This window comes from Sabethes cyaneus, chromosome 1 (genome assembly GCF_943734655.1).
Source record: "Sabethes cyaneus chromosome 1, idSabCyanKW18_F2, whole genome shotgun sequence".
NCBI classification, from domain to species: domain Eukaryota; kingdom Metazoa; phylum Arthropoda; class Insecta; order Diptera; family Culicidae; genus Sabethes; species Sabethes cyaneus.
The window spans coordinates 3,144,342-3,164,063 of NC_071353.1; the positions used below are offsets into that span (position 1 = coordinate 3,144,342).

General features: G+C 44.0%; 1 protein-coding gene across 2 annotated transcripts in view; it reads right to left on the reverse strand.

The window, feature by feature from the left end:
- Positions 1-19,028, reverse strand: part of LOC128733169 (rho GTPase-activating protein 7) — a 54,658-nt gene extending 35,630 nt beyond the window's left edge. Inside the window, exons 1-2 of one of the 2 annotated variants that reach the window (XM_053826818.1) lie at positions 18,795-19,028; positions 17,072-18,704 (exon numbers count right to left, since the gene is read on the reverse strand). In XM_053826818.1, the coding sequence (XP_053682793.1) occupies positions 17,072-17,491 (420 nt within the window). In that variant the 5' untranslated portion in view covers positions 17,492-18,704; positions 18,795-19,028. Of the gene's footprint in view, positions 1-17,071 lie in introns of both variants that reach the window. The other variant, XM_053826817.1, reaches the window with a different exon arrangement.
- Between the last annotated feature and the right edge of the window lie 694 nt (positions 19,029-19,722).

Sequence of the window (19,722 nt, forward strand, 5' to 3'; positions counted from 1 at the left end):
AATTATTTCTGGAAACGAGTGAGTGCTCCGTCAGTTAACGTTGGCTTTCCTCCACAGAGGTGCTGTGAGTCATCCGAACATGCTGGAAACACTTCAAACGGATCCTCAGACGAATCTTCGAGACCAAATGTTCCCCTTCTTTGCTCAGGAATGGCCCTTCATTCTGCTGAGGCAACCTGTAGCTGCCGCACTTTTGCAGTCTGAGTCTGGGCAATCTTTCATTCCGCAACGTGATCGAAAAGCGGATTCACCTGCCGCGCTGGAAAAACGCGAATTTTCAATCAAACAGATGCTGGAAGGTGGAGACTATTTTGTCCCAAACCGCGGCAAGAAACGGCCCAGCAATGGAATCTCGAAAAAAATCAAATTCGATGACATTCTTGGTCCGGACGACTTTATTCCGAATCGAGGTAAAAAGGAATTTTTCAAACTAATCTCACCTTTACCTGGTGGCGGGCAATCAATCAACGAACTACGGCCGTTTTTTACTAAGAAAAATGTTCTCAGCACGATCAAGAATGTCAGCAGCAAAGAAAGTGCCGGAGAAGAACTATTTTATCCTACCCGTGGCAAAAAGAGCATCTTGGACAATTTGACGCAAAGCCAGGACACATTCTTTTCGTCGCGTGGAAGACGTAATCCCATCGTTTGGAGTTTGCTCAATCAAGAACCAGATCCGTGGGAATATCCGACCGCCACCGACGGAGGATACGATTCCGACCGCACGATTAATCGCTATCTAACTAATAAGATAATCGAAATGAAAAAGTGAAAATAGCATAACCATAAAACGGGGGACTGAGGTGTCGAATCTTGAATTCATTAATCAGCTTATTGTGTAGAAATTGTTTCGGTTTTTCGTTTCCCAATAGATGGTAAAATATTCACAGTGAAGATATTTCATAGAGATTGAAATAAAATCTGAAAATGCTAATGATGAAATGCTAGATAAATTTTTCCTATCCAACATGTCCCTTCTTTCCTAATTTAGATTAGACACGACGACGTTTGATTATGCTCGGGTAAAGATACCGACCGGCCAAGTAAAGCAGTTTTAGCCCGGGACCATTTATCTCCGAAGCTGTTTGCGCGCTTTGTTTCATCACATCACACGGTCAACGGGTCGGGGTTGGCTTGCCTGGTGGATGACTGACATTTTGGCCTTTCGAAGAAAGTTGTTAATTTGACTCCAAAACTAGCCTTTGCGATTCGGCCAGAGCCAGAGGGCAGCAGCGCCTCGCGTTTCAGCGAGTGTAGTCTGGGTTAATAGACGGCAACCTTGAACGAGCAATCCGTTCTGCTCTTTGCCGGGCATTTGCTAGTTTAATAGAGGTGGGAAAAGAGAGGGGGAGGAACGTGAAATGGGGAGTTTGGTTACATCGCGGGTGCGGTAGTTCGGCCCACTGCTGATTCTCTGCCAAAATGTTTCGTTCCGCCGGGGGAAGCGTTGATATCTTTCTGGCGTTTTTCTTCTCGCCTAATGGATTTTTGTGCTTCGAACCAACGGATACCGCTAGTTCGCGAACTATCGTGCCGCATGCGGGGTTCCACTTCGGTTGCTGCTAGTGCTGACTTCGAAGCACTAATAATCGACAGGCGCAGATAGGTAAACTCATGCTGTGAATGTTAATTTATTGAAAAATTTTACTTCGCAGAATCAAGTGTAGGTATTCCATCACGGATGAATTGAACATGATGAATTCTTCGAATCATTAATAAGTAATTTGCATTATTTTGTCATCACATGACAAAGCTTCAAAGCGAAATGGAAGATAGAAGACGAGAAAAACGAAAAGTTATTGATGAATTCAACATCAAACTTCATCATCTGGCTAGGCGATGACAACAACACGAAAAGATGAAATATTTATGATGGATTCAAATTTGTCTATTTTCGAAGTAGGACTATGATTGCAGAAACCAGGGGTTTGAAGCATTGCGCCCTAAAACCTAAAACATTTAATTTTTCGCTTGTTACCGAGTGTTTTGGTCCAACCATATAAACAAAATCAAAGCAGACTCTAATTGCTCTGCGCCACGCAGCAACTTTACTTGTTCCAAGTTGCTTGAGACGAGTGGAGATTTCTGCAATTGAGACCAAAGGTGTGTCATATGACATCACCCGCCCGAAGATGGGTTAATGAAACGAAAAAGACCAAAGCAAAACCGATCAACTCTTGTTCAACAGAAAATTGAACAAAGGTAAGGTAGGTATAATAAACAGTAATGTTGGCTTGCGAACGGAACGCGTCTAATGCATGTTGACTCACCGACAGGTAACCTTAAGAAGAGCTCAGGACACACCAAGTGCTTTAAAAAGAAATGAAATCAGTCAATAAAAAAAATCACAAAATAACAAGCTGAATCACAGTGGGATTTTGGATTTGTCAACACATGCGTGTGAGGGTATGTATGTTGCCCAAATCGCATTATCAGTAAAAAATTAACATAAATTGAGTATTTTTCACGATTAGTGATTTTTGCATAACTTCAAATTTTTTCTAGCAAAAACAGTAAAACGTTTAAAATAAATAGGGTAGTGTTTTGTTCTTCGGTCGTGCGCCATGCAAAATTTATTATAAGGTAGAGGTAATTCAGATAAAACCGACTGAACTAATAAGCTGTTTCTGCAAATTTACCAATTCTTATCCCGTTTACACCTGATATTCCTAACATTTCGAGTCATTTTACAATCGTCGAAATCACGTAGATGACAAAATAACCAAAACAAAACCTGTAACCTGGAAAATTTGTAAAATTCGATACTTTTTGCATGCCTGATTTATTACGGAATATTCTTTAATCTACTTCGTGTAAATATGAAGTTTTGAAGTTTAAAAAAAAATTGGGGTAAACTCGATACTTACAAGCTAAAACCAACACAAGTTTTACACCTTTAGATAGTAGGCCGTATGAACAAAAGAGTTGGCTTCACTTCTCCCACAAGATTAATCCGGGAAAAGCAAAGCAAACGCGTTGCGGTGGGGGGAGGGCTTCATATCCTTGGGTACGAAAGTGACCCCGTTGGCTTCGTACCACTCCAGGACATCGTTGAATAGTGGCACAAAGCTAGATCCGGCCAGAAGATCGTAGGGCCCGTGTTGCTTCAACAGAGAAAGCAGATACTTCCTGCCCGTTTACAGTCCCGGTAGTCACGAACGGCGCACTCCGTTTGCCACATGTGTAAATCGCTTGCCAAATCATGTATTTCTTGGCAAACTTTGAAAGTTTCTGCTTCCATAATTCCTCCGGAACATCAAACTTGTGTGTTCGTCCCAATTTGGAGCCTTCTGTACTTTGTACGTATGCAGTCCCTCCCGGTCCTTGGCTCTCTGAACGAAAGACTTGGACAGATTCAACTTTTTGGCCACATCTTTGACCAACGCATTGCGATTCCGCTTCCACGACAGACTTGTGATCCTGATCACTAATAGAACATCCATTCTGACCGCAGTTCTCTTTTCGTTATATGCTCTGAATTTCGTAATAACGTTCAATCACACGACTCACCGTCGACTGCACGATTCCGAGTTGTTTTCCGATGTCCCGAAGAGAGAGTTGACGATTTTCCAGGTGTTTGCGTAATAACGGTTCGCGACGTTGCTTTTTGGGTGACGCCATTTTTCCAATTTTCGAAAAACTGATAGCGATAAAAATACAGTGTAAACAATACACTCTAAACTACTTCTACCCAAATTTTCAAGAGAAAATACCTAATGGGTAATTTTCTACAGCACTTTTTCCGTGATGCAATTTGATGTGGGTCACCCTTTACTTTTTAATTTTACCAGCATAGAGCTTGGGTGGCTCTTGCCGTTTCAAGAATTCCTCTCCACTATACTTGGTCCTATAGGGCTATAGGGCGCTAACATTGATTCGCATCACTACCTAGGGATGGTAAGGATACGTCAAAAACTATCTGTTGTGAACAACATACGATATCGCCGCCCGCCACGGTATAATCTAGAGCGACTGAAGCAACCGAAGGTCGCCGAAAACTACGCGTTATCTCTCGAAACCGCGCTTCCGGAAGAGGGTGAGCTGGATGAAGCCCCTCGAAGACTGTTGGAATGCCGTGAAAACAGCCATTAACAGCGTACCGGAGAACGTCCTAGGCAGTGTGGCACCGAATCGACGTAACGAATGGTTTGACGAGGAATGCCAGCAGATATTGGATGAGAAGAACGCAGCGCGGGTACAAATGCTGCGTAGAGCCACCCGTCAGAATGTGGAGCGATACAAACAGAAGCGGAGGCAGCAAACCCGCTCTTCAAGGAAAAGAAGCGCCACCAAGAGGAGAAGGAGTGCGAAGAACTCGAACAGCTGTACCGCTTTCACGACACACGGAAGTTCTATCAGAGACTCAACGGATCTCGCAAAGGCTTCGTGCCGCGGGCCGAAATGTGCAGAGATAAAGATGGAGGTATCTTGACTGATGACCGTGCGGTGATCGAAAGGTGGAAGCAGCACTACGATGAACACCTGAATGGCGTGCAGGCGGAAGACCATGATAGCGGAGGAAGTGACCACATTGGTGCAGCAAGCGACGAAGATGTGCCACCCCATCGATAAGGGAAGTTAAAGAAGCCATCCAGCGGCTGAAGAACAACAAAGCAGCGGGAAAGGATGGCATTGGAGCGGAACTTATTAAAATGGGCCCGGACAAGTTGGCCGGCTGTCTGCATCAATTGATTGTCAAGATTTGGGATACGGAACGACTACCGGAGGAGTGGAAAGACGGGGTTATCTGCCCTGTCTACAAGAAAGGTGATAAGCTGGATTGTGAGAACTACTGAGCCATCACTATCCTGAATGCCGCCTACAAAGTGCTGTCCCAAGTCCTCTTTCATCGACTATCGCCAATAGCCAATAGATTGGTGGAAAGTTACCAGGCCGGCTTCATGGAGGGTCGGTCTACAACAGACAAAATCTTCACCCTGTGGCAGATCCTCCAGAAGTGCCGCGAATTCCGAGTCCCCACGCACCTCCTGTTTATCGATTTCAAAGCCGCATATGATAGCGTAAACCGACAAGAGCTATGGAAAATTTTGGACGAAAACGGCTTTCCGGGTAAGCTTACTAGACTTATCATGGCTACGATGGATGGGATCCAGTGCTGTGTGAGAATCTCGGGTGGATTGTCGGACCCATTCGAATCTCGCAGGGGACTTCGACAAGGAGATGGTCTTTCCTGCCTGCTATTCAACATTGCGCTTGAAGGTGTTATAAGGCGAGCGGCGATCGAAATGCGGGGCACGATTTTCAATAAATCCAATCAATTTATCTGCTTTGCTGACGACGTGGATGTTGTCGGCAGAACATTTGAGGCGGTGGAAGATCAGTACACCAGACTGAAACGCGAAGCAGAGAGGATTGGATTGCAGATAAATACGTCTAAAACGAAGTATATGCTGGCGGGCGGGACCGAGCGCGACAGGGCTCGCTTGGGCAGTACCGTGGTAATCGACGGGGATGAGTTCGAGGTAGTCGACGAGTTCGTATACCTTGGCTCGCTGGCAACAGAGGACAACAATACCAGCCGTGAGATTAAAAGACGTATTATCAGCGGAAGTCGTGCCTACTACGGACTCCACAAACACTTGCAGTCGAACTATTTGAGCCCCCGTACAAAGTGCACACTGTACAAAACGCCCGGTTGTCCTCTACGGGTACGAAACGTGGACACTGCTGGAAGAGGACCTACGAGCACTCGGAGTTTTCGAACGGCGGGTGCTAAGAACCATCTTTGGCGGAGTGCAAGAGAACGGTGTATGGAGGCGAAGAATGAACCACGAGCTCGCGCGTCTCTACGGCGAACCAAGTATTCAGAAAGTGGTTAAAGCTGGACGGATACGTTGGGCAGGACATGTTGCTAGAATGCCGGACAACTATCCTGCAAAAATGGTTTTCGCATCAAATCCGGTAGGAACAAGACGAAGAGGGGCACAGCGAGCGAGGTGGCAAGACCAGGTGGAACGAGATCTGGCGAGCACTGGGTGCCCGCGGAACTGGAGATCAGTTGCCATGGACCGAAACAGATGGAGAAATTATACTGCGCAGGCCTTGTCATAAGACGTTAGGCCAATTAAGAAGAAGAAGAAGGAAGTATACTTGGTCCAGAGATACTCGTCGCCAATTCGTTGAGCGTCTCGACAAACGCAAGTCGGTTGCAACCTGGTCGAGCCATGTAGCATGTATGGCCCCTCTATTCCTGGTGCCAAAGAGGTTCTTGAAGAGAACGGAGTTTATTGCACAATCGTTCGGCATCCTTGCGACGTGGCCGTCCCATCATAGTTTCCCAACTTTCGCCAGATATGCGATGAGAATTCCTCCAAGTAGTGCCTGCAACTCGTGGTTCATACGCCTATACCACCCTCTGCTATCCGTTTGTACTCCGACAAAGATAGTCCGCACAGCTTTCATTCAAATACAGCACTTATGTCTTCCATAGGCAAAGTTACTGTCTCTAGTCCGTAGAGGACTACTGGTCTGATTAGCGTTTTGTACATCGTCAGCTTTGTGCGGCGGCGTATGCTCCTTGATCTAAGCGTCTTGCGGAGGGAAAAGTAGGCTCGACTTCCAGCTTGAATGTGTCGTTGAATCTCCTAATTCGTACTATTGTCGACGGTAACCAGAAATTCCAAACATACTGTGGCGACATCAGGCAACTTTACCCTTAGACCACAATCAATCTGTACCACATAGGCAAGCACTCAATCCGATCACACTACTCGGCACTCATCTCGATCATACTATATAGTGACACAATAGGTACTTACCACAAAAGTTGTACAAAGAATTTTAGTTTAATATAGACACTCGATCACGATAGTCGCCTCCGCGTTCAATCGTTACAGCGCTATCCGAAATCCATTTTGGGGAATAAACGTACCCCCATAATACCAACTCATCGAGCTCTTTCATCTCATCACTGCTAGAGCCTCTTCTTACCAAATATTTGACTTTCGATGTGATTTGTAACCCCAAATTTTCCTAGCCTCCATTTTTAATTTGGCGTTGATTGCCTTCGCCGTCGCAAGGCTTCCAGTAAGAACGTCGAAGTCGTCTGCGAAAGCTAGGAGTTGGCTACTCATGCTGAAGATCGTACCTCTCGTTTCGATGACTGCACGCCGGATCACATCTTCAAAAGCGATGTAAATAACATATAGGATAGTACATCCCCTTGCCGCAATTCTCTGCATGATACAAAAGGACACGAGAGTACGCCCGAAACACGCACGTAGCAATGTCCGGAATACAACGTGCCTACGCATGATATTTTCGTAGATTTCAGGCCAGCATACGATACAGTCCAGCGTGAACAGTTATGGCAGATAATAGACGAGAACGGTTTCCGGAGAAGATGACGCGGCGGATCAAAGCTACCTTGGAGTAAGTGATGTGTGATTTTTCATCATTGTCGGTTAGCATCGATGCTAAGTTTAACAGCCGCACAGATCGATTCATTTCACCGATGAAATTTGAGGAAGTTATGTATAAGCATAGGATTCCGTCCGTGTGCTGCTATTCCGTTATTAATTAGGACCGATGAAAAACCCGGTTCTGGTGGTATGGGAAGGAATGTTGGTCCAATACTTGTTGCTACTAAAGACCAGGAAATCCTCTGCATCTTCACAAGCATTTCGGGAAAAGAATTGTTGTTATTAGACGGAGCAAGCTAGATAAAAATCCATCTAGGTGGATAATGTAACCTGTCGAAAGCTACGTGCTGTTTCGGTATGGTTTGATTAAAACGCCCGCTAAGTCTCTTAGCACCGGCTAACTCGGATATTCGATTAATTTAATCGAGTACATCCTAGAGATATCGTAAACTGCTTCATCTATCCCAGTTTCCTTATTCATGTCGACACACGATGTATTATCATCGAAATATATAGGAACACCTGACTCTTCTTTGTTACGACATTGTTAGCTAAAGTTATCAAGCTTTGTGTGTTCATTAGTATAAAAAATAGTATACCACTAAATTACGCGCGGCAGATTGTGATATAATCGTGAGTTTAATGCATCGAGAACGAGAACTATCCGATAACAACGAGAACGAATTCTAAGGCCGTCCGCCCGAAACAACACATCTCTCAAAGAATCGAATACATTGTGACAAAAGCAAAACCTCTCCTTCCTGGATCTTACCGAATGAAAAAAATAAGTACTTATCTCAGGTTCCTAATAGATTTGAATACTGGCGTCGAAACAAGAAGCATGTCGAGAGCGCGTTGTACACTTCTACGAACTGCCACAGAAATCTCGGCAAAAAGTATACGGTACAACATTCAAAAAGCGATAATGTTGCGGTTTCGACTGTTTACCATATCCTAAGATGCCCAACAACTATTCGCAAGCAAGGTAGTGGAATAGCAGCTGAAATTATGGATGCAGAACGACATCGTTCTTTCGCAGAAGGACATCGTTCGTTCTCATGTCTTGAACAACAAGCCTTCTGGTTTATCTGTCAATTAAGATGTGCACCAGACGAATGTTTGAAGAAAATTTTGATCCCGTTTCTACAAAAACATCATGCAGATGGAAAATACGTGCATTACGCCAAAAAAAACACAATCGTTCCTCAATACCCATTCGATCCCATTTGAACCCAAAAACCACGACCCGAAAAATCTATCTCAGTGCACCCAATCGAAGATTTCTTCGGAATTTTGAATTTTGAGTTCCTTGGTGTACAAAAATAACTGGAGAGCCACGAATTGCAAACAGTTGATTGGTAGAATCTAGAGATGTATTCGAAAAGCTGACATGACAGCCGTACAACGCACCTGTTCTAAAATCAAACGAAGACTTCGCCGAACAGCCGATTACGGATCGTTTTCAAATGCACACTATTTTTTTTCAACAATGGATAATGTATCTTTAATTTCGATAACTCAGATCTTCTTCATGTATATTTGCCTTTTTTTAACAGCTTGAGAAAAAATCCAAAATTTTAGTTTTTTTTTGAAACTTTTCATTACTTTCTCCTACCGTTCCTTCATCAATTGTAGAACCATCGTTTCAAAAAAATATTAATATATGTTTGACCGCATTTCGAAGTCAAAACTAAAACACAAAGGTTGGTCTATTTCATAGGAACGGAGTCTTCTCCCGAAAACTCGCGCTGAAAATCGCGGCTAACACGCTGACAGACGAACAGCGTCACACGCAGTTCCTTGTAAGTCGCAAGGGCCTGCATAGTGTCGTCGTCCCGCCAGTAATCACAAAGTCAGATTAAACTTCTCGGTCGGTGATTCTACAGTAGATGGAGGAAGAGGCACGATCTGTGTCTAAAAATAGCCCAACCCCTGTCGCTACGTTAATAAGGGGGGTTGTGCAGTCTTCTTTTTTCCAGCTCCTCTATTGTTCAAAGGTATAAGTACCAGCGAGCCACATGCCCTGAGGGGGGGGGGGTTGTGGGTTCGAATCCGGTTATAATCTCAGATTATAGCTTGGTTCGACTCATGCACCTTCCAGCATTGGACAAAAGGTAGGAGTCACAACGACAACTTATTAATCGTAGCTACTAATACCCCCCCTTCACCTTTCCATTCTTTCCCCACCATTTCAAAAAACTTTTCTTTACTTTCCCCTGCCGTCCCTTCATCAATTGTAGAACCACCGTTTCAAAAAAATATTAATAAATGTTTGGCCGCATTTCAAGGTCAAGACTGAAAACACGCGGTTGAGTATAAAATTTTAGTTGCCACTCGTTATTTCCCGATGAAATTTGAGGAAGTTCCGGAGAAAGTTAAGTTTAGGGCTTGTTTGGCTTGGTGGCTTCCAACGCAAGGCTTGAAATCGCCACCTATTTTCATTAAGCCTGGTAAAATCAATACCGAAGGGTATATCGGTATTTTGAAGAACCAGGTATCAGGTATCAGGTATCAGCATCTTTGGCTCGAGCAGCACGTTCCTCACAATCATGTGGAAGATTTGTGCCTTGCCCATCTTGCCCGTGTCATCATTTACCTGATGAGGACGGGAAGGAAAACAGGAGGAATAGGAAGGGGTGGATGAGGAATTTGGACAAACACAAACATATATATACCGAGAGATTTTTGTACCCCCGAGGGGATACTGCAATCCTTGGTAGTTAACTTATCAAAAGTACACCCCCTGGGGGGTATACTCATGATAAATAAGAGCTTATAGCTCAATACCGCTTTCGGTAAGGAACATCAAAATGTCTCGTAATTTTAGTTTCCTAAAATCCGATTCATTTAAGACGTAGGATCCAAAGATCCTATGACGCAATTGTGCTACTGCAGGACAGTTGCAAATTACGTGATATGGTGTACCGTAGTCGGATTCACATAAATTACAATGAAACGATTCAGCTCGCTGAATCGTAGCCATATGATAATTTAGTCTGCAGTGACCAGTCAGTGATCTGACAAGAATACTGCAATTTACCTTTGAGTGTTGCAAAAGAAATTTCGCAACCTTCTCACAAGGCTTAACAATGAAACTTTTCGTTTGACGACAAGTTTCAAGATTTTCCCAATAACGTACATGTTCAGATGAAAACCAAGATCGAATCTTTTGTTTTATCCAACATGCCGCAATTGGTAAAGCAGGTTCCGGTCCGAAAACCGACTTTTCTGCTCCAGATCTTGCTAGTTCATCAGCCCATTCATTTCCGGTTATACCAGAATGGCCAGGAACCCAAACCAGATGAACGGCATTTAGAATGCTTAGTTCTTCTAATTGGGTGTGGCAGGCGATGACTGTTTTAGATTTAGAATTAGCCGCACAAAGGGCTTTTATAGCGGCTTGACTGTCAGAACAGAAGTAGATAATCTTGCCTATCAGTTCTTTCTGAAGTGCAAACTGAGCTCCGCACATAATTGCAAAGATTTCAGCTTGAAAAACGGTGCAGTAACTACCCAACGAATAGGATTCCTCCAATTCCAGCTCACGGCAGTAAACACCAGCACCCGCGCGACCTTCGTACAAGGAACCATCGGTATAACAGACCACATAGTCGGAAATTTTCCTTTCCATGTAGCCTGACATCCAATCCTCTCTAGGAGGAAAGTCACTTGAGAAAGTCCTATACGGGAAAGTACGCATGAGCGTTACATCGCTAGGAGCAAGGGCAAACTTGTCCTCAGCAACAATTTGCGACCACAGTCGAGTATGACCAGTGGAACCGTCCACAGACTGCCAAAGGCCAATCGCGTGTAGTCGATAAGCACATATTAGTGCCTCTTGCTTCAGGTGGAAGTGTAGAGGTTTAATATTGAAAATAGCTTCTAGGGCGGCAGTAGGAGTTGTAGTAAATGCACCAGACATTGCCATTAAACACATCCTTTGAAGATGGTTTAGCTTTGTCTGGACAGTCACAACTTCCCCTCTCTGCCACCATACAAGACAACCATACGCCAGTATTGGTCTGACAACGACCGTGTATAACCAGTGTATGTATTTGGGTTTAAGCCCCCAAGAGTTGCCAATTGCTCGTCTACATTGCCCAAAGGCCATGCACGCTTTTTTAATTCGGAAATCAATATTTGTGGACCAGTCAAGCTTGGAGTTGAGAATCAACCCCACGTACTTCACTTCGTTCACAACATCAACATCCGAATCGTAAAAGCGCAGAGCGCGAGCTCCATTGGTATTTCTACGTCTTGAAAATAAGACGATAGATGTTTTGCTCGGATTTACCGAAAGTGCAGTTTCTCGGCACCACGTTTCTACGACACGTAGTGCCTGCTGCATTAAGTCAAATAATGTGCTTATGCACTTTCCAACTACAAGGATGAGATAGTCATCCGCAAAACCATATGACGGATAGCCTAGACCATTGAGTTTCCTCAATAGGCCGTCCGCCACAAGGTTCCATAAAAGAGGCGAGAGAACGCCACCTTGTGGACATCCACAAACACTTTGCTTCCAAATGCTTGCTTGCCGTAAGGACGAAAAAAGCAATCGGTTACTAAGCATTTGTTCTATCCACTTTATGATTATTGAAGGCACATTATGATAACGAGCAGCCTCCAAAATGGAAGCGAAAGATACGTTATCAAACGCGCCTTCAATATCCAAAAAAGTTCCTAAGCAAGATTCCTTTTGTGAAAAAGCAACCTCAATTTTATCCACCACATCATGTAATAAAGTGGTTGTAGACTTGCCACTTTGATAAGCATGCTGTGCTGAATGAAGAGGAACTTCTACTAAGCTTGTTTCGCGGATGTGGTGATCAACAATCCGCTCAAGTGATTTAAGCAAGAAAGACGTTAGACTGATTGGTCTAAAACTTTTGGCTTGCTCGTATGTCGCGCGTCCACCTTTAGGAATAAACTTAATGGTTATTTCACGCCATTGAGTTGGGATGTACCCAATAGCAATACTACACACAAACATCCTTCTCAGAATGTGTTTGAAGTACTTGAATCCTTTTTGCAGTAGAATAGGGTATATTCCATCTGTTCCAGGAGATTTGTATGGAGAGAAGCTGTTCACGGCCCACTCAATCGCTTCAGTTGTGACAAGTCTCCGAGCAAAAGCCCATGAGTCTAAGCCACCTAAAACGATTTCTGGATCGTTTCGAACTTCAGGTTCCACACAGCCCGGAAAGTGACTATAAAAGAGACATTCCAGGATTTCATTGTCATTCGAACAGTATTCACCGTTCGAACTTCGAATGTTATTAACCTGATAATCTTTCGATTTTGACAGTATTTTATTAAGTCGACTTGCCTCGCCGAAACTGGAAACGTTGCTACAGAACCTGTGCCAGCTCGTGCGTGCTGAAGATCGTAAAGCCTTTGCATAGGCTTTCCGGGCCTGCTTGAAAGGCTCCACGCCATCCCTCCGACGTCTATTCCAGGCTCTCCTGCATCGTTTCTTTAGTTCCGCGAGATGAGAGTTCCACCATGGTGTTCCTCTAGTCGTTTTAATAGTTTTTAGTGGGCAAGCTACTTCAAAAGCTTCCGCAATAAAAGATGTTGTGACATCTACAGCCACATCCAAGTCGATCGATGACTCAATCGTTGGTTCGAATCCTTGAAATTTCGTCGCCAGTTCCTCCTCAAAGAGTTCCCAGTCAGAAAATCTCGGATTGCGAAATGTTGCAGCGTTCAAGGGGACACCCAAATGATCAAAATATATAAAGCAATGATCAGATATTGGTGTCTCATTTGAAACATGCCATTGTGCCAACTCATGATTGATCCTGTTAGAGCAGAGTGTTATATCTAACACTTCCTCTCTACCAGCTCGTATGAAAGTTGGACAATTGCCAATGTTGAGTATTCCAAGGTTGGTACCACTCAAATATTCCATCAAATCAGAGCCTCTCAGATTGATATCCGAGCTGCCCCAAATGATGTGATGGGCATTGGCATCACTGCCTACAATGAGCGGAAGCCCACTAGATTGGCAGTATCTCACCACATTTCTGAAATCGTCGCTGGGAGACGGTTCATCGTGTGGTAAGTATGCAGAACAGTAGACATAGCGCCTATGGACATCATCCACGACGAGTTCTACTGTGACTGCACAAATATCTCGAGTAGTCAACTCAGAGATAAGGCATGCACTAATTGACCTATGCAACAATATGCATGCCCTGGGCATCAAACGAGGATTTGTCATACCAGTTTTGCTGAAAACAGCAAAGTTCTGGTTTCCAATATCCATCGAATGAAAGTACCCCTTGCGAAAATATGGCTCCTGGACCAATGCGATGGTGACAGAGCCATTAAAAAGTTTTTCGCATAAATACAAATTTGCTGCCCGTTTGTGTTGAAGATTTATTTGTGCGACTCTAACTATTTGACTAGCGGAGTATATGCACAAACAATCTCCAACACAGATCAGACAGCAAATTGTAAGCGAAGCCAATTAAGTTGGCCAGAACGCACTTGGCGTAAAACCCATAAGGGAAATTGGGCAGGACTACTATGCTGTTCCCACGAAACGCAAGGGACAACAAAGATCGACCGTACCAGAGCCCCGCATGGCACAGTAGGGGCAAGATGCCCAAAGCACTCCGTTCGCGACTGGCATGTTTTCACCCCTCCAGCCATTCAGTCATCGGCACGGAGATAGACCTTGACTTAGGGGCACCTGATTTGCCGACTCCCGGCAGGATCAGGTCCCGTGGCTCAATTTTTGCCCAAACGTACAATTCGGCACCAACCGCCAAAGGGCGTAAGTGCAGATTGTGTAAAACAGACCGATTAAGAGTCTCTCTCTCTCTCTGTGCTAAGCCAGCTGAGAAAATAACTCTCTCCCGGTGTGCTCACACCCCGCAGCCGCGCCCTCCGAAAATCCTGCGCCGAACTGCACGATTAGGTAGCCGGAAACCACACGGCGAGTGTTCCACCTTCTCTGTCTGCATACGACAACCAAAGTTGCGCACCACCAGGTGCGCAACTTTGGCTACCGTACCCCAGCCGGCACCTCGTGGAGGTAGAGATAGGAGTTAGAAAACAGAGGTGATATATTTGCACATGTTCACTCATTTGCCAGCCTGCCGTCCCTTCATCAATTGTAGAACCACCGTTTCAAAAAAATATTAATAAATGTTTGGCCGCATTTCAAGGTCAAGACTGAAAACACGCGGTTGAGTATAAAATTTTAGTTGCCACTCGTTATTTCCCGATGAAATTTGAGGAAGTTCCGGAGAAAGTTAAGTTTAGGGCTTGTTTGGCTTGGTGGCTTCCAACGCAAGGCTTGAAATCGCCACCTATTTTCATTAAGCCTGGTAAAATCAATACCGAAGGGTATATCGGTATTTTGAAGAACCAACTCTTTCCTGGGTGAAGGCCAACTTCTATGAGGAGCAATACGATATCCCACAACAGGATGGAGCGCCATGTCACACGTCAAATCGGACCCAACGATGGCTGATGGAAAACATGAAGTTTTGGCCGAAAGATTTGTGGTCCCCCAGCAGTCCTTAATCCGTTAGATTATTCAATTTGGGCGCATATTGAAGCACATGCCTGCAAAACATCGCACCCCAGTGTGTAGATCCTGAAGCCCGTTATAACGTGCATGTGACAATCGAGATCGGAGGACTATATTCGAAAGGCGTGTTCTAACTTTCGGTGTTAAGAATGTCATTGACAAAAATGGAGCACACGTCGATTTGTTTGAAAGTACCTAATAGAGATAACGGAGCTCAAAAATGTGGATATTATAGCTTAAAGTAGTTGAAAATGCGATTTGAAAAAATACCATAAATTTTTAGATTTTTTTTCAGTCGTGCTAAGAATATCACGGGAAGTAGCGATGCGGTTCACTATTCAAAGGAAAATTGACTTTAGTTTTTGTAAAAAATATAAATAAGAATTTTAATTACAAATTACAAACAAGATGCAAACGATGCTTCTCTGCGCGGCGAAAACTGGAGCACAGATAAAAACTGGATTGGAGGTCGAAAACTGGTGCTTTAAAACATGCATCACAAATTTTATATTTATAACAATGTTTTAAAATAGCAATGGCAATGAATCTCGTTTTATTTGTTTTCTCACTATAAAAGTGTAGAATTCCGGAACTTTACCGTGATTCTTGACACTACGGAGTTACTTTTTTTTAGATGGAAATAAATCAAATCACAGGAAGCAAAAGTGTGCTTACATGTGATTAGCATTTTTCGATAGTGAATTCCAAAAATAAATTGTTTTCCCTATATTATTCCAATTGCAGAAAAAGCTCCGACAGATTAATTTATCTTTTGAATTGCTTGAGAAATCTCTGAGCTGTTAGCGCTCAAAATCTAATCACTTTTCATGACGCTCGCATTTTAAGATTATTTGAAATGATACCCTACCATTCCGTAAGACGTGTCCTACGTCAAAAGAAAACGAAATCCACCTTTTTTGTGATTAAACAGATAAAGATGATTTCAATGATTTTACGACTAATTTCTTTGTTGCCAGTTCTTGTGTAACACAAGCAAGACGCTGCTACAGTTCAAACCGATTCGAGAGTTTTATCACGTTCAAAACCACAACAGGCAATGTTTTGTTTTTTAAAACAAACAGTTTGGCGCACCAAAATCACAACAATTCTAGTTTCTTTTGACGCTGAGGAAGATTTTAAACAGCCGGATACCATGCGAAATGCCCTTTTATTGTTGTATAAGCGGGGAGCAATAAAAAAAAATCGTGCGATCGAGCCGAGCTCATACTAGTTCTTCTGGTTAGAATAGCCGGCCCGAACCAATAAAAAACGAAACACTTCAGATGAAGGTCAGTCCATCGAGCTACTTTAGCAATGTTCATGTTGTTTGTATGACGCTGGCAACAACAAAGCCATCACTCAGGTATTGGACAAACAATCGAATCAATTAATTACAGTTTACAACCGTTCAAGAGATCTTGTTCCGCGATTCGTATACATTATACAAAGTTGTGCGTTCAAGTATTATTAGCCAAACTGAAACGCATCTCTGTCTACCTCTGTATATACCTACCGGTCGATGTGGACGAGCTCGAAATGAACCACTTACCTGTTTGTAAATCGATTAGTAAACACGATAAGTAGCTTGAGGCAGTTTGCGCTCTCTGCTATGTGGGTATATTCGATGCGGATCACGAACCCGGCAAAAGTTAAAATTGCAAAGCACAATTTGCGTTTTGTGCAGTGTACTTCGACGACGGTGATTGGGCATCCGGAAACGGCAACGCAGCTGCAAAATCGAAGCTTCGTTTGAATGCTCAATCCAATCGAACCGGCGGCGAGCCACTGGAGGCTTTGCACGGAGAGCGCATGCTTCTAATTTCGAAAAAGCATCCAGACGGCACGAGTTTCATGATCCGCCAAAGTAAACGTAAACTTTAGAGGTCATAAACATTAAATGAGGAGTTTTATTAATGCTATTAAACCTTTCAGCGACGTGTGGTGGGACGATTGCCCAACTACCCTCCGCTAAGTGGTCGGTGGTAATTGTTTTTTTTTCGTGGAATTTTCGATGTAGCTAACTGTAAAACAAAAACCGATTGACACATTTCTGGAAACAATCGTATCGCCCTACTTATCTGCTATCTGTTCTGTTAACTGCAGCTTCATTGACGCCGCTTAAATCTTTGAAGTAGTGCCTTACCTTGACCTTTTCCAGATATCTCTCCAGCTCAGCGTAAGGGTCCTTGCTATTGAACATATCCAACTCGTTGCTGCTGCTACTGCTGTTGTTGTTACTGTTATTGGTGTTATTGTTGGTAGAAGCAGCAGCTGAAATGACACTGCTCGCAGATGCCATCATCATCAGTTCGAGTTCACCGTCAGAAGCAACCGTCGTCGTCGATGGTATTTTGCACATCGTTGCCGTATGATCGCGATTAGTGGTGGTACTGGTCGTGGTCGCCGCCGTCGTCGTTGTTGTATTACTAATAACACTAGTAGTAGCGATTGCAGTGTTGGTTGTGGCGGTGGCATTAGTATTTGCAACATCCGCGTCAATCACATTGTTACTTTCGATCGAATAACACTGCGGTAACATATTGGCAACATTTTTTGAATTCATCTACTTTGCTTATCGGCGTGTGTTTTTTCTTCATAATTTTCGATTCTAGCTGTGCTCTGTCTGTCTGACACACGTCCGATGTACGTACTTATTCATGAATAAAGCAGAACGACCGTCCACTTGAAATTGCTACGGTGGAGAATGCAGCAAAAGAAGTCTCGCAGCGGCGTGACGTCATTCGGCAACAATCTTGAAATCCTTTAACAGCACACACAAGAGATCTCTAATATTGACTCTCTGAAACGCGTCTCACGTTTGTGTTGAGTTGCTGTTCGCTGCTAGCTTGTTAGAGGGACTGGCATCGAAGTCGTCGCCAACGACAAGTTCAAGTATGCAATTGAAATTCGATGGACGATTATTCGTAATCATCGACACCACCTGCATTGCTTACTCTACCAATTATCCACCCTGGACGGGCATATATTGACGATAAAGTGATCGGCACGATTTTCCCTGCTGGAACAACCCAACGATGACTACAACGTCGCTCTCGCTTATCCGAATGAATCAGCCAATTAACGTGATCAACTTAAACGTTTCACTATTCGACTCCCCTACGAATTTCTGGCCATTGTCAGTAATTTAAAAAAGTCCCACTCTATGGAAACAGTTGGAAACTATACATTGTCTCTATTGCAATCAACGAACCGATCGCTACGGTCGCATTCTATAAACTTGATCCGCACCGAAGGCAGTGCTCTTTTTTCCCCGTTCTTCTGTTTTATGCTTTACGCACTCATCATCTCTTTCTTTCTGCCGTTACACACTCACTTTATGATCTATGCTCTATGGCACACTAAATACTTGCACGCACACCCCGAATATTGCTGCCGTTGTCTTCCCTGGCCAGCAAGCACAATCGATCATCAGCCGATCGTGGGTTCTATGCTTCACAGCGCAGATAATATCAGTGGGCACGTTGCATACACAGCTATCTGATGACAGTCAATGCGCTACTATGCTCAACATACACACTAATAAACCAGTAGTAAACTGCGACATCATTTGCACTGGGCTAATCACACCCAAAACACGGATTGCGAGCTTCACTATCAGCAGAGTACTACATAAGTATTTTCCGTGACACCATAATCTCCTCCGCCCGAGCGGAGAAACGGAATTACACTGCTTCACAGAACCGTAGAAGGCCACGGGGAAGACCCCGAAAACGGTCCGAAGTGGATACTAACGCCAATAATATGAACGGATCTCACTAACCCCGAAAATGAGCCCAATTAAGCCTCGAAATTCGACATCAACAATGTGTAGTAACACATAGAAAATGACGAAATCGTTTCCATACCAGTGTACAGAAGCGAGAGCAAACGGTTCTGCTTCTTCCCTCTAGTCAGAAAGGGAAGGGCAACCCCACACGGTACACATACACGATCACCCGGACGGAACAAACGCGGAACAAGCGGGCGGTTATGCGAGGGAGGCAAAAAAAACATATAAAATATGTTTATTAAGAGAGAGAAAGAAAGAGAATAAAACCTCTGTGCATGCGCGCACGGCTCGGAATCTACACGGACGCTCCCTTCTCGACGGCTCCTCGAGTGGTACTAAAGTGTGTGATGCGATGCCTCACCCAACGCGTTTCTATGACAGCTGCAGCATGTCGTCAGCCGCGGGGGCCGTTCCCTTGACGACGTCACGGCGGAAGTGCTGCTATGGGTACATTCCGGGCTTTGCTTATGATCGTCGAATCGTCGCTGTTGGTGTTGAGTTTCCCATTCCCAAAGCGAATCATTGTGAATGTTTGTTACGCCCGATATGGGCGACCCATCGATGAAAATGCGACACACCGGGCGGGGTTGTGTGCCATCTGGTAGTCAATTTCGAAGGTGTGCGCATAGCTAATGCTGCTGAGGAGGTGGGTGTGTGCCGTAGGGTGACAGGTCGTAAAATGGACATTTCGAATTGAAATAGTGTATTTATTATTGTCAGGCTGGATTTGCTCTTTCTACGTCATTTTTGCTCTGTTGACTACGGCGCCTCAACCAAACAGGATTCGAAAATCGCTTTTTGCTTTTTGGTACTAACGACATTGCAGCTCCGTAATGCCGTAAATACAAAAGATAAAACGATACTTTACGAAAATTGGGAAAGGTTTAACTATAAAAGGGTTACATGAAATTGAAGATTAAGAAATACTGCTTACCTAATGAAATCGATATTCTAGTCTTTTCGCTGTATTATTCAGGTCCTTCACCGCTATTACCATGCATCAT